Below are 13,319 nucleotides of genomic sequence, written 5' to 3'. Positions count from 1 at the left end.
GAGGAGTATTGGTGATGGGAACAATACCATCATAGGGGTCGATCCATGGCTCCCAACAGATGGGGATCCTTTTGTCAGCTCAATAGTGCCTGAGTCTGTACGAAATGCTCCTGTCTCAACGCTCTTTAATAGTCAGGGATCAGACTGGAACGTGAATCTGGTAAAGGATGTGTTTAATGATCGTGAATCTTCTATTATTCTTAATATTCCCGTGAGTCTGAGTAAACCGCCAGATGCATGGACATGGTTTTGGGAATCAAAAGGCAATTATTCAGTAAAGTCCTGTTATAGAATGCTGATTGGTGAGGTTCACGATAATTATGATTGGCACAAGATTTGGAGTCTCCATATTCCCCCAAAGGTTAAAGTTTTTTGCTGGCAATTAGCTTCGTCATATCTGCCAACTCGTGATGCATTGTTAACCAAACACATTCCATGTTCGCAGGTCTGTCACATGTGTGGGGTAGTGGACGAATCTGCATACCATTTATTTGTTGATTGCCCAGTGGTTCGTAGCATGTGGATGAGGCTTGGGGTGCTGACAATAATTCATGAATATGGTAATTTTAAAGCTTGGTTTTTTGCTATGCTTACTGCTCTTCATATTGATTTAATAAGTCAGTGTGTGATGTTGTGTTGGGGTATTTGGGGCAGTCGTAATGAGAGTGTCTGGAATGGTAAAGCTTTTGTGCGTGCTGTTGTTGTGGAGTCAACATTGTCATTCCTTGATAATTGGAAGGCTGCATGCGAATCAGAGAGCATTAACCATGCAAGCCGTGGTCTTGAACAGAAATGGAAGAAGCCACAAGCTGGTAGAATTAAATTGAATACAGATATTGCCATTGACGAAGCGAATAATATTCTGGGGCTAGGATGGGTCCTTCGTGACGATGGAGGTCGGTTCCTAGCTTGTAAAGGAGAGCGACGTCCTAGCAATTATGAAGTAAAGGTGGCGGAGGCAATTTGTATTCGAGAGGCACTCAGCTGGTTAAAAGGAACAGGGATGGGAGATGTCGATGTCGAAACTGATTCTCAATTAGTTTATTTTGCTTTACGTTCAGACTCGTTTACTTCTAGTTTTGGTTTTATTATTGACGATGTGAGAGAGGTAGCATTCACGATTAGTGATGTTGACTTCTATTTTGCTAAGCGATCTGCGAATCGGGTTGCTCATGCTATTGCTAGGGAGGCCGTTTCTGAGTCAGGTTGCGGGGAATGGTTTGATTGTCCACCCTCTTTTCTGGTTGTTTGTCTTTCTGCTGATTTAATGAATTAATTTGTTTTCTTCAAAAAAAAATACAAGGAAGAGATTTGAACAGTGAGTAGTGAGCATTAGGAGAAAGGTCCTTGTGCATGTGTGAAAGGGTAGGGCAGTTAGCAGTAAGACAGTGAGGAGTAATCAAATACAAAGCACTTCACACAAGCAAATTCACATTATATTAATTTTTATGACAACAATAAGAAAGGCCCCATGCATCAAAATTAAAAAGAAACATTAAGCCCTCCTCAATAGTGGAGGTTGACACAAAACTTAAGAAAAGTGAGATGAGTTGGATGAGTGAGAAGGGAGAGAGAGAAAATTGGAGGTCTCCCTGCAAGCATGGGGATTTTGCAGAAATTGTGGGTCCCACATTTGATTGCTTTTTCGTTCCATAGGCGCGTTCTACGCAATTTGCGCGCCCGCGTAAATACTTTACTGTTTTTATTTTATTTTTTTTTCAGTTTTATTCTTTGTTTTATTTTTTACTTTTTTTTTTCTCCACCTCTTTTTCTCTTTCCTAATCACACTCCTAAAAGACTACACCAAAGTTTAACTATTGGTTGGCCTAATAGCTTATCTTCATGTTGAAAACGATTGCAAACCCACAAATGTGAGGCAATATCTTTTGAGATAAACTGTAGTATTCTTTACGGAGTTCCGTTACGACTTACGGCAACCGTTTCTCCTACTTAATGAAACGGCGTCGTTTTGCGACCATAATCCACAGTATAACGACCGGTAAGAATAGGTACATTTCCAATCAAGTTTTTTTTTTGTGATAATTTCCAATCAAATTTGTTAGATGGTTACTTAATGAACTTCATAAATTTCCGAATACCACCGTATGTATATAGTTTTCAAAAGTTAATAAAAATCTTGATTGAATACTCTGCAAGTATCTAAAATACTTTACTAACCCACTATTAACTTTTCTATTTAGTACCGACTATTTTATTATATTTATTTATCTCTTTTTTTTTTTTAATTTTAAATTTTAAACAGAAGGCCAGAAGGGTTATAGACTTATAGGTGATTCATCTCAATTCTCAGTGTTGCTATAATTTAAAAACCTCGCGATTGGTCTGAAATTATTTCCTGGTTCCTACTATAAAATTTTGCATAAAAAACCCTTGTCCCCAAAATCTTCCCCGCCTTTGTACTCACTCTGTTCTCCCCTCCGTTCCGTCTCTCTCTTCTTCTTGAAGTGTTTAGAATGAGCGGTTGGCGGAGCTTGCTCTTACGGATCGGCGACAAGTGCCCGGAGTACGCCGGAAATCCCGACTTCAAAGACCAAATTGTTAGTGTCTTCTACTATCTTTTGTTTTGCCCAAAACCCTAGCTTTTATGTTTCTGCGAAATTGTTCTCAAAGCATTTTCTGTTAGTATATAGCTGTTTGAGCTCCTCTCGGAAGATAAAGATATTAGTTTTCCATAACATTGCTCAGCATTGACGGTATGTTGTTTTTGATGATGTAGGAGACATGTTTCGGCTCGGTTCGCCGAGAATTAGAGCATTCTGGGGATGATATTCTACCGGTAAGACAGCTCGTTCTCGCTATCCTCTTCGAGCCTTATTTGTGTTAAATCGCTGTCATGTTTTGTGATTCTTTAACTTTGCTGCCTGAAATGAATGAAATGTTATCTAGTGATTTTTCCCATTTGTTGGTTGTGAAAATGTTGTAGAATATTATTTTCTGATTTATATTCTCACTTGTCCACTTTATGCTCCCTACATCATTGCAGTTTCTTCTCCAGTGTGCTGAGCAATTGCCTCACAAGATTCCACTCTATGGAACTTTGGTGGGTTCTCTATTTTTATTTATTTATTTAAATTTTAACTTTTATTGATTCATTTTTATAACTTTGATTGGGATTTAGATGCATATGCAGTTCACAGACCTGGATATATTTATTATTTAAGGAATTTTCTCTAAATGAGATTAGTTTAAATTGCTTCCTTTTTTAAAACTTATGTACACACCTCTTTACTACCCCCTACCTACAGGTTGGTTTGCTGAATTTGGAGAATGAAGAATTTGTCAGGAAATTAGTGGAGAGCACTCAAAGTAACTTGCAGGTGAGCTACCTAGCATAATTTAAAGGTCTTTGAGGCATGTAGAAATTTAGAATATCTGTTTACTGCTTCTGTTTCTTCTTATCTGCTATTGTCGTGTTGCTTTATTTAAAGATAAAAAGCTGTTACCCTTTCTTTCTTTATGAAATATAGGTTTAGAGGTGCTAGAAGTAGTTACCACATATTCTATGAACTTTTTATCTCATGCCAGTTTGTGATAGATACTCCTTTTCTAATTTCAGGATGCCTTGGATACTGGAAATTGCAATTCAATCCGAATTTTGTTGAGGTTTCTGACTGTGTTGGTATGTTTCCTGAGTCTTCTATTTTTGTTTCTTCCATATTCAGCACACTATCTGCCTATCTTCCAAATATTTAGTAGATTGTAGTATTTTTTTCTTATGCAAAACATACATGAACCATCATGCTTGTCCACCACCACTACTACCTTTACCACTATTGCGTACTTCTATCCCCTACTACTATTCATGCTGCTTTTCCATAATTATCTACCGATTCTACCCTCCTCCACTTCCACTTACTGCCACACAAGATTTAAGGGAATACTTGGTTTACGTTATATCACATAACCCTAGAATGTGAATATTGGAATGCTATATGCCCTTATTTGCTTCAAGGGGATGTAAGATTTTCAAACTTGGTTAGTTCATTTTTGGTCACATTCAATCATCATGCATGGGAGTTTTATTCCTTCCGATTTCTTAGGCTATGTAAGATTTCAAAGAATGTTACATTACCTACAAACATTTCTTGAACCAAAAGCCTCCTAATATCTACATTTGTCCACCATTGTCACTACCAATAACTACTCATCTTGAATTTATCTATCACTATTGGTGCCAGTCACTATGTTCCACACCAATTGTTTTGGTATGCCCTATTAGAAGAATATGAAATTCAAGCATATTGAATTGGAACTTGACTGGATAGTTCTCTTAACTTAAATTTCAATTTTATTATTTATTTGATTTTCATAGTGATATTTAAATTTTTTGTTGTGTCGTGATTAGAATTGAAATTAACAATTTGAAATGCAAACCTAGCACGGAATTATTCAACCAATACAAATTTATGCCAATAAAAAACCTGAAATGAGATTAAAAGAATCTAAAGCCCTAACTTCATCTTTGGTTTGGTTTTATTATACTTTTAAGTTTTAACTGCTTAAAAAGTTTCAGATATACGAAATAATAATGGGTTGTAGTGTTGTACTACAATATAAATTTGAAAGGCATAATTTTCAATTTCTGTTGATATTTGAATTTTTAAATCTATCCCAGATTTCATTTACCAACATCCGGAACTTTATTTCAGTCTGGTTTTTAGTTTACTTTATATGTCACTAAAAGAATATTGACATCCATTGTGTCTGATCCAACTTGATGACCACCACTGTTCTAATATAATCACCACCTACCATTTACATTGGTATTTTTATCCAAAGAAAACAATTGGATTTCAAAATAAATTCACATTTTATGTGTTAGGAAATAATTGAATTTGAACATGATATCTGATTTTCCTATAAAAATTGAATGAAATAGAGAATGAAAGTTATTTTCTGTAACTAAACAGGCCATAAATGAACTTGATTTGATTATTTCTCCATCTTGGTTTATGGATAAACCTAAGAATGCTTATCTGTGCCTGTGTTTTGCTTAAGTAGAAAGATTGTCTCATTTTTACCCATATACTTTTTTTGTATTAGTAAATTGAATGCTATGTTTGTCAAGAAAGAACATTTCTTTTTCTTTCATTCTATTTGTTTGACATCAGCTTTTTAAAACTTTGTCATGCTTCCTCATATGACTACTAAGGATCTTTCTTAAGTTATGTTAGCAAGCTGAGTTCTTACTGATCATTTGTTATGCATTTTTTGTGTGCTACAGATGTGCAGCAAAGTAATTCAATCAAGTTCTTTAGTGGTTGTTTTTGAAACATTACTGTCATCAGCAGCAACTACAGTGGATGAGGAGAAAGGAAATCCGGCTTGGCAAGCACGTGCTGACTTTTATATAACCTGTATTTTATCATGTCTTCCATGGGGTGGGGCTGAGCTTGTTGAGGTGTCCCCATTGTCTCTTTGAATAATTAAATCTAAATAACCTAAATCCTTTTAACCTCTTGGAGAAAAATTGCAAAAGAGATCTAATTTTCTTTAATTCTGTAGCAAGTTCCTGAGGAGATTGAAAGAGTCATGGTTGGCATTGAAGCCTACTTAAGTATCCGAAGACATGTTTCAGATTCAGGGTTTTCTGTCTTTGAGGTTATTGATGATGTTGACAATGGTCAAAATGAAAAGGTTGGTTCATTTTTATTTTTTTTCATTGTAACTCGATTTCATTTTTTTTAAATGGACTTTGTAGTTTAAAGAGTCAAGATTTGGTTCTGTTTGTTCGTTTGTTTTTTTTTTTTTTTTTTTTTAAACTTGTAACTTGCTTTCATTCCCTTTTTGAAATGGCCTTTGTGGTTTAAAGAGGCAAGATTAATGATTGAAAGGTGAAGGATAGGCACTACCACGACACAAATTTTGAAAGTGAGACATAAAAGAAGAGAAAAATCCACAAATATCTGAAAAGAAGCTAGTTTGCTCTCTGTTGTCTTCATCTTTTGTTTTCTGGTTTGAGTTTAGAATTTAAGACTACAATGAAAAAGTGTTTGGGCTCTAGTTGTGATCTGTATTAATACTTTCTCAATTCATAAAGAGTTATTGTATAAAATCATTGGGTATGATTCTCCCACTACTAGGAGTTTCTGGCAAAACTATCATTGTAGATTCTGTATCAGTGTTGGTTATCATTTAAATGCTATAAATGATTTGTTTCCATAAACCAAATTATACAATGCTTATGATTTTACAGGTTTTCAAAATGTTTTGCTATCACATTGCAATTTATTGGAAGGCATTTGTTAACTATTGAAGTTTTTTGATCATCAGGATTTCTTGGAGGATCTATGGGGTCGAATTCAAGATCTTTCCAATCGAGAATGGAAAGTTGATAGTGGTATTCTTGCAATTTACTCCTAAAAAAAGTTATTCCAGTAGTCTTCTAAAGCAGTAACTACATATTTACTTGTAATGCGGATCTTGCTCTAAACACATTTGATAAAACGTCTTCCATAAGTTGCCGAGGCTTTCTTGCATTTAACTTTGCTTTACATTTTCTATTAATTGTGATGGCTGGTTCAAAAAGAATTCTGTTATCTAATGTTTTGTTTTAGATGCCAAATTTTGGTTAAGTTAGGGAGAGTGCATCAGATTCAGTTTGTAATAGGCAATGATTATGATAGTATACCTAAGAAAAACAAATATAAGCTCATAACTAAGGGCAGCAAGTTGCTAGTTCTTGTAAGACTCAACTGATAATATTTGCTTTATTCATTCCTTTTTTTTTTTTTTTTTTTTTTTTGGGAATTTTGAACAAATTGAAGTCTGGTCTTGGCTTTATAATGATAATAAAGCCACTTCTTGTGTGACCCGGAAACCATGCAAAATTAGGGTTGGCTTTCTTTGTGCATATTACCCTCTCACCCTGCCAAGCAGAAGGTTTATATGTTGGGTTTGCCAGTAATATAGGTTTCTTCATGTCTCTTATTCAGTTATTCCTAACACAACTAATTTGGATGCTGCTTCCACTGTTCCAGTATTAGGTTATATAGTTTTCAACCTACACATCTAAATAGATTCAAGTGCATATTTTTGTGTTGTAGTTTTCCAATTTTAGAACTTATCCTTGAATCTTCATCATTTTGTATATTTCAATGATTCCTTTTCCTTTTTTAGTTCCCAGACCACATCTTTCTTTTGAGGCGCAGCTAGTTGCTGGGAAGTCCCTTGATTTTGGTCCCATAAGCTGTCCTGAGCAACCTGAAATACTCTCTGGCATTACTCCCGGTAGACAAAAGCATGAAGCTGATTTGAAATATCCCCAGAGGATACGGCGGCTTAATATATTTCCTGCAAGCAAGTTTGAGGTAGTCAACTATTTCTGCTAATAATGCTGTTTGGTATTAATTCTTTGATTTTTTTTACTACAGTTGTTTTATTGGTTTTTCTAGAAGTATAAAGTTTCAGATTAGTAGACTATTACTATTGACTAGTTAACAATTCAAAGGTTTCCTATTTTCAGATAGTTATAGCTATAATTTGTTTTGACAATATGGAAATATCTATACTTGAGTACATCAGCTCATAATGACTACTTTTAAATATTAGTAATTGTAATATTTGGTGACTTATTGCCAATTTAGGTTGTATTTACACTGTTATACAGCAACATCATTTCCTGAAAGTTGCTTATTGTTTCCGTTTCTTACTTCTAATGGCAGGATATTCAGCCAATAGATCGCTTTGTTGTCGAAGAGTATTTGTTGGATGTGCTCTTATTCCTGAATGGCTGGTTTGTTGACTCTGTTAATTTGTCATTAAACTCACAAGCACTTGATTTTTGTGTATTTTATATAGTGCACGTGCACTATGTTATCACATACTCCACTACTCCCTCTATCCCATTTTATATAACCTATTCACTATTCATTGGTCAAAACAACTTTCCTTGTTTATTTTCTTTAAAATTTCTTATAATTTTCAAATTGTTTTTTGGGGTGTGTGTGTGTTTAACAGAACATTTAATGTATTTTAAAGGCTTGTTGGTGAAAGAACCCAATCCTTTATGCCTTGGGACCATTATATCCAAACCTTTAAATTTTTGGCAATTTAATATCAAACCTTTGTCTTGTAGTAATTATATCCAATTATGTATAACAATTACATCCAAACTTTAAAATTTGGGAATTTAATGCCAAATCTTTGTATCTAATTATATCCAATATAAAACTGAGCAAGTTCTGATAAGATCATTTCCACAATTTTTACCTTCATGATTTTAGCATTTCTAGCACACCAGCATGTTACTTTGCTCATGAAATTACATTAACAATTGGGTATGCATTATGTTCTTATTCCATTGTTTTGCTTGATGCAAAGCTAGTCGAAAGGAATGTGCTTCGTACATGGTTGGACTGCCCGTGCCTTTCCGATATGAATATCTTATGGCAGAGACAATATTTTCTCAGGTAATAGGTTATTTGATTTTTTGTTTTGTTCTAACTGGGTAAGGGTATCATTTTAGAAATCCATATTTGAGTATTTGACTCCCATTGGCTCAATACAACAAACAACTAAATAAATAATAAAGACTAGGATGAAAGAGATGTCACAAAATATTTGTTTTACCTCCATAGTTTTACCTGTGTCCAAGGGTTGGGCATTGTGTACTGTATTGAATAAATATTAACCAGAGAGTGAACACTGTTGACAGTGCTCAGATCTGGACATCTGCCTTATTCACCTCTTTTGTCCTGCAGCTGCTTCTGTTACCTCAGCCTCCATTTAAACCAATATATTACACATTGGTGATCATCGATTTATGTAAGGTAATATTAATATTATGAAGCAACTTTGCTCATGTTTTTCCATGAAAGGTTTAGATTTTAGCTTTATAGATTTCTTTTTCACTTAATAGCACACAAAAGTTCTTCTGACCATAAATATTTTAATTCTTAGGCACTTCCAGGGGCTTTTCCTGCTGTTGTTGCGGGAGCAGTACGTGCTCTTTTTGATAGAATAGCAGACTTAGATATGGAGTGCAGAACACGTCTCATCCTATGGTTCTCACATCATTTGTAAGTAGGCATTTTAAGTTCTTAATGCAATTGATATGCCCATTAATTAGTGCTATCATTTTTGTTCTAGTCCTGCCTGATGCTTCTGCTGTTGACAATCAGATGTTTCCTAAGTTGTCATGATGTATCAAGAGTCGGTAATGTTTTCTTTAGTTCTTACCTGAATCTCCTTTTCCTCTTTTCCTTTTTTCCATTTTGCTTCCAGATCGAACTTTCAATTTATTTGGCCATGGGAAGAATGGGCTTATGTGTTAGAGCTCCCAAAATGGGCTCCTCAGCGTGTCTTTGTTCAAGAGGTTTTGGAAAGGGAAGTCCGTCTGTCGTATTGGGACAAAATTAAGCAGGTTTGGACTTGAAAATTTGTTATGACATGTAGGTTTGTGCTTGCTTTTATGACTTCATTTGTTTATTCTCGTACACAGAGCATAGAGAATGCACCTACTCTGGAGGAGTTGCTTCCTCCAAAAGGTGGGCCAAATTTTAAATACGGTGCAGATGATGGTACAGATCAACCAGACCATGCTCTCTCTGTGGAGCTCAGTGGTATGGTTAAAGGAAGGCAAACTGCTCGAGAAGTTATATCTTGGATGGACAATAACGTACTTCCAGTTCACAGTTTGGAAATTACTCGCACAGTTGTTATTCAAACCCTTCTTGACATTGGATCAAAAAGCTTTACTCATCTGATTACTGTCTTGGAGAGATATGGCCAAGTCATTGCTAAACTCTGTACTGATGAGGACCAACAAGTTACTCTGATATCTGAAATAAGTTCTTACTGGAAGAATAATGGTCAGATGACATCAATTGCCATTGATCGAATGATGGGTTACCGGCTTATATCTAACCTGGCCATTGTGAGATGGGTTTTCTCTTCAGCAAATGTAGATCAATTTCATACTTCTGACCGCCCCTGGGAGGTAGGTCATTATATAGGACATTGAATGTGCTTGGTTATTTTTTATGGACACATGCTTGATGTTTAGTAGTTAGTACAATCGATGTGCTCTTATTCTTATCATCCTGACTAACTAGGAAAATTTTCATTTAATGTGATAAAATGGTTAATCTCACTAATCCCTTTATATTGTGATTATAATTATTTACTTGTGCACTGATTTCTGATATTGTTCACAGGTTCTGAGAAATGCTGTCAGTAAGACATACAATCGTATTTGTGATTTAAGGAAAGATATTTCAACCCTCAAGAGAAGTCTTACATTGGCTGAAGAAGCTGTGTCTAAATCCCAGTCGGAATTGGATTTAGCTGAGTCTAAGCTCACTCTCTTGGATGGTGAACCTGTTGTTGGTGAAAACCCTGCCAAAATGAAACGGTTAAAAGCTAACGCTGAAAAAGCAAAAGAGGACGAGGTATCTATTTGTGAGTCTCTAGAAGCAAAAGAAGCTCTTCTAGCTCGAGCACTTGATGAAAATGAGGTATATCTTGATAACCTTGCGTGCATATATACATACATATAGTGGATAATTCAACATATCCATTCAAATGCAATCTTTGTCTTGGATGCAATACTTGAACATTTCTTCTGAGTTACGCATCTCTGACATGCCTTTTTTGTTTCGATATCCTATGTACAGGCACTGTTCCTTTCCTTGTACAAAAACTTTTTGAGTGTCTTGGCAGAACCACTTCATGATGTGTTCGCAGATGGAACCTTGCGATCGTCTGGTCAGGCAGATGAAATGACTATTGACCTTGAAGATACTTCTGCAATGGAAGTGGACAAAGATAATGAAGAAGGACCAAAGAAAAGGTGCCCTGAAAATTACCTACTTTACTCTTGAGTGGTAAATATCTGAAATATTACTTGGTTCGTTCTTATTGATTTATTCTTTCATTTTTCTTGGTGTTGGTTGAATTCAGCAATCCTCAAAATGGAGGCAAGAGTGAGTATAATCTTGGCGAAACAGAGCAATGGTGTTTGTCAACTCTGGGTTATCTCAAGGCATTTACTAGGCAATACTCTTCTGAGGTACTGTGGTTGCTCAATTGTTGTGTTGACTTTTAATCTAATGATTGCTGCAATTAAATTGAGATTATTGATTAGATACTCCATAGTTTGATGGACCGTACAAACACTAATTTAGCCAATAATCCAAAAGTTTGTTCGAGTTAATTTCATAAACCATCATCATAGAATCAATGTTATACTACTGCTTCCAATTCGGGTGTCACGATATAGTGCTAGTTTCTATTCTAAGTTAATGCTGTGTGGTGTACAGATATGGACGCATGTAGGGAAGTTGGACGCCACAGTACTGACAGAAGACGTTCACCCTCTCTTCCGGAAAGCCATATATTGCGGCCTGCGAAGACCTATGAATGATTTTTAACTGCCACAGTATCTTATACGTAGTATTTGCTTTCATCTTCCTCAGGTATTTCCTTGAATTGCTGATTCAGTTGAGTCTCACATACAAATAGGTGAACGGAAGTGGTTATGTTAATCTAGGTCTGACAAGAGTTATTCATTTAAGTAGGATTTTTTAAAATTACATAATGTAGATTTGTCGAAGTCACTTTGATTGTCGTTTTTAGTGGTAGTGAATGCAAGCTTGTAGCACCCTTTTTTTTAAATTAAAGTTGGAAGATTTTTTGTTTTAAGGAATTGTTGAGTTGCATGCACTACCATATTGAAAGATCAAAGATGTACGATAGTATGCCTCCTGGCTCCTGGTCAAGCTTATGATTATGGATTATTGTTTATTTGTTTATGATTACAAGAAAGTTTATAAGGCCACTATGCATCGATGCGGTTCATATTTGGTACTATAATACATTAACTGTTTTTGACGTCAAAGAAGCATAAATGCAATACACGTTGTTTCATTTAACCTAATGTGTACACAACTTCATTCGTTTCATTTTGTCTAGATCAGTTAACAGTGCTTGAATAGGTTAATTTTTTAATTGAACTTTTATAATATTAAGTTTAATATTAATATATAAAATTTGTATCTTTAGAAATTACATCGAAAGTACTATTGAATACAAAATTTAAAAATAAGTAAAAAAGTAGTCAAGAAAATATGCAAAAAGAAATATTTAGTTTGATTGATGTCGCCACTGCCGAGCCGACTCCCCTTTCGAGTTCCCACTTAATTCCTCCTTTAGAGTCATGTTAGTATTCTTCCTACTCTTCCTTTAGAGTTTCCCATGAATTTATGTTTCCTTTTCCCTAATTTTATGCATATTGTCCCTTATAATCCCTATGAAAACTTGCTAGACTTGATTGTTCCTTTAGAACTCCCTTCGTCAAGTGACTAATCCTTATCAATGGACCAATTTCCTCACCCTTCGACCGAGATCACTCTAGAAACCCTGCATGTGCTAGTTCCGTTTCACTCGGACCGCCATGCCAAACTTGACCCCGAACTAAGGCCAAGCTAGATGATCGAATATGATATCTCCCTCACGCGGTCTTTAATTGGACCAACCGCCGAGGTTAGGGTTCCACCACCGGGGGGGAGGGGGTAACATACTAGAGCCCCCTCTCTTCACCATTTTGGCGTCCTCACTTCCCTTTCCATGGGGTCTGCTTTTCCACTTCACCCTTTCATAATAGAGGTATTGAATTATCACATAGCTCTAGGCCAACTAGTTCCCAATTCTCATAGGATATTGATCTCCTTCATCATTAGGTGCAAAAATGTAGGCATCCCTCTAACCCTCAACCTTTTCCACCTCCTATTCATTGTGGGCAGTTCCTCGGTCACCCAAAATAAGGGTTTTGTGGCTTTCTCAGCTTGTGCTAGGATGAAAATTTTAGATGATATTAAGGGTTTTAACAAATATTGAAATTTCTATAAAAATGGACAATATATTCTTTCAATTAAAAATCATTAAGTGAGCATACATTAGTTTACTATTTCACCCTTGACATTCAATTCCACTTAATTACAAATTGGATTATATTCTTGATCAATCATGACCATTACTTTTTTTTTAAAAATTAATACACATAATTTGACCTCACAATCTCGCCTAAATAGGTGATCTTATAGCAACCCTCCCCCATATATATATATATATATATATATATATATATATATATATATATATATACCAAATGTTGAGTCTCCATTTTTATTTTTTTTTGTGTGTGTTTGGGTTTAATCTGATGGCAACGTTACTTGTATTGCTGCATGAGGTTACACGTGTCAACTGAAAAAGCATGCCACACCGGACCTAGGTGTCCACGTTGGCATTGAACTCTTGCTACGTGTCTACCCACAATTTCGCAGTGCGTCATTGGTGTC

General features: G+C 35.5%; 1 protein-coding gene across 1 annotated transcript; it reads left to right on the top strand.

Moving 5' to 3' along the window:
• The first annotated feature begins 2,343 nt into the window (after window positions 1–2,343).
• On the top strand, window positions 2,344–11,774 carry LOC116022560 (nuclear cap-binding protein subunit 1). The gene is made up of 19 exons (XM_031263314.1): window positions 2,344–2,558; window positions 2,738–2,797; window positions 3,005–3,061; window positions 3,267–3,338; window positions 3,578–3,640; window positions 5,246–5,422; window positions 5,527–5,658; window positions 6,295–6,361; window positions 7,141–7,331; window positions 7,686–7,756; window positions 8,348–8,432; window positions 8,724–8,792; window positions 8,923–9,041; window positions 9,247–9,385; window positions 9,464–9,961; window positions 10,179–10,478; window positions 10,638–10,813; window positions 10,924–11,032; window positions 11,283–11,774. The coding sequence occupies exons 1-19, from the start codon at window positions 2,475–2,477 to the stop codon at window positions 11,391–11,393; spliced, it is 2,580 nt and encodes an 859-aa protein (XP_031119174.1). The 5' UTR covers window positions 2,344–2,474; the 3' UTR covers window positions 11,394–11,774.
• Window positions 11,775–13,319: the final 1,545 nt, after the last annotated feature.

This window comes from Ipomoea triloba, chromosome 6, assembly GCF_003576645.1.
Source record: "Ipomoea triloba cultivar NCNSP0323 chromosome 6, ASM357664v1".
Classification (NCBI taxonomy): domain Eukaryota; kingdom Viridiplantae; phylum Streptophyta; class Magnoliopsida; order Solanales; family Convolvulaceae; genus Ipomoea; species Ipomoea triloba.
Note: the sequence above shows the minus strand (reverse complement) of the source record. Positions and strands in the feature narration are given on the sequence as shown.

Excerpts from the sequence above, each read along its gene's own strand:
- LOC116022560 (XM_031263314.1), top strand. The coding sequence starts at position 2,475 with ATGAGCGGTTGGCGGAGCTTGCTCTTACGGATCGGCGACAAGTGCCCG. Across the intron at positions 8,793-8,922 it reads TGATCATCGATTTATGTAAG|GCACTTCCAGGGGCTTTTCC; the intron begins GTAATATTAATA and ends TTTAATTCTTAG. Across the intron at positions 9,386-9,463 it reads ATTGGGACAAAATTAAGCAG|AGCATAGAGAATGCACCTAC; the intron begins GTTTGGACTTGA and ends TCTCGTACACAG.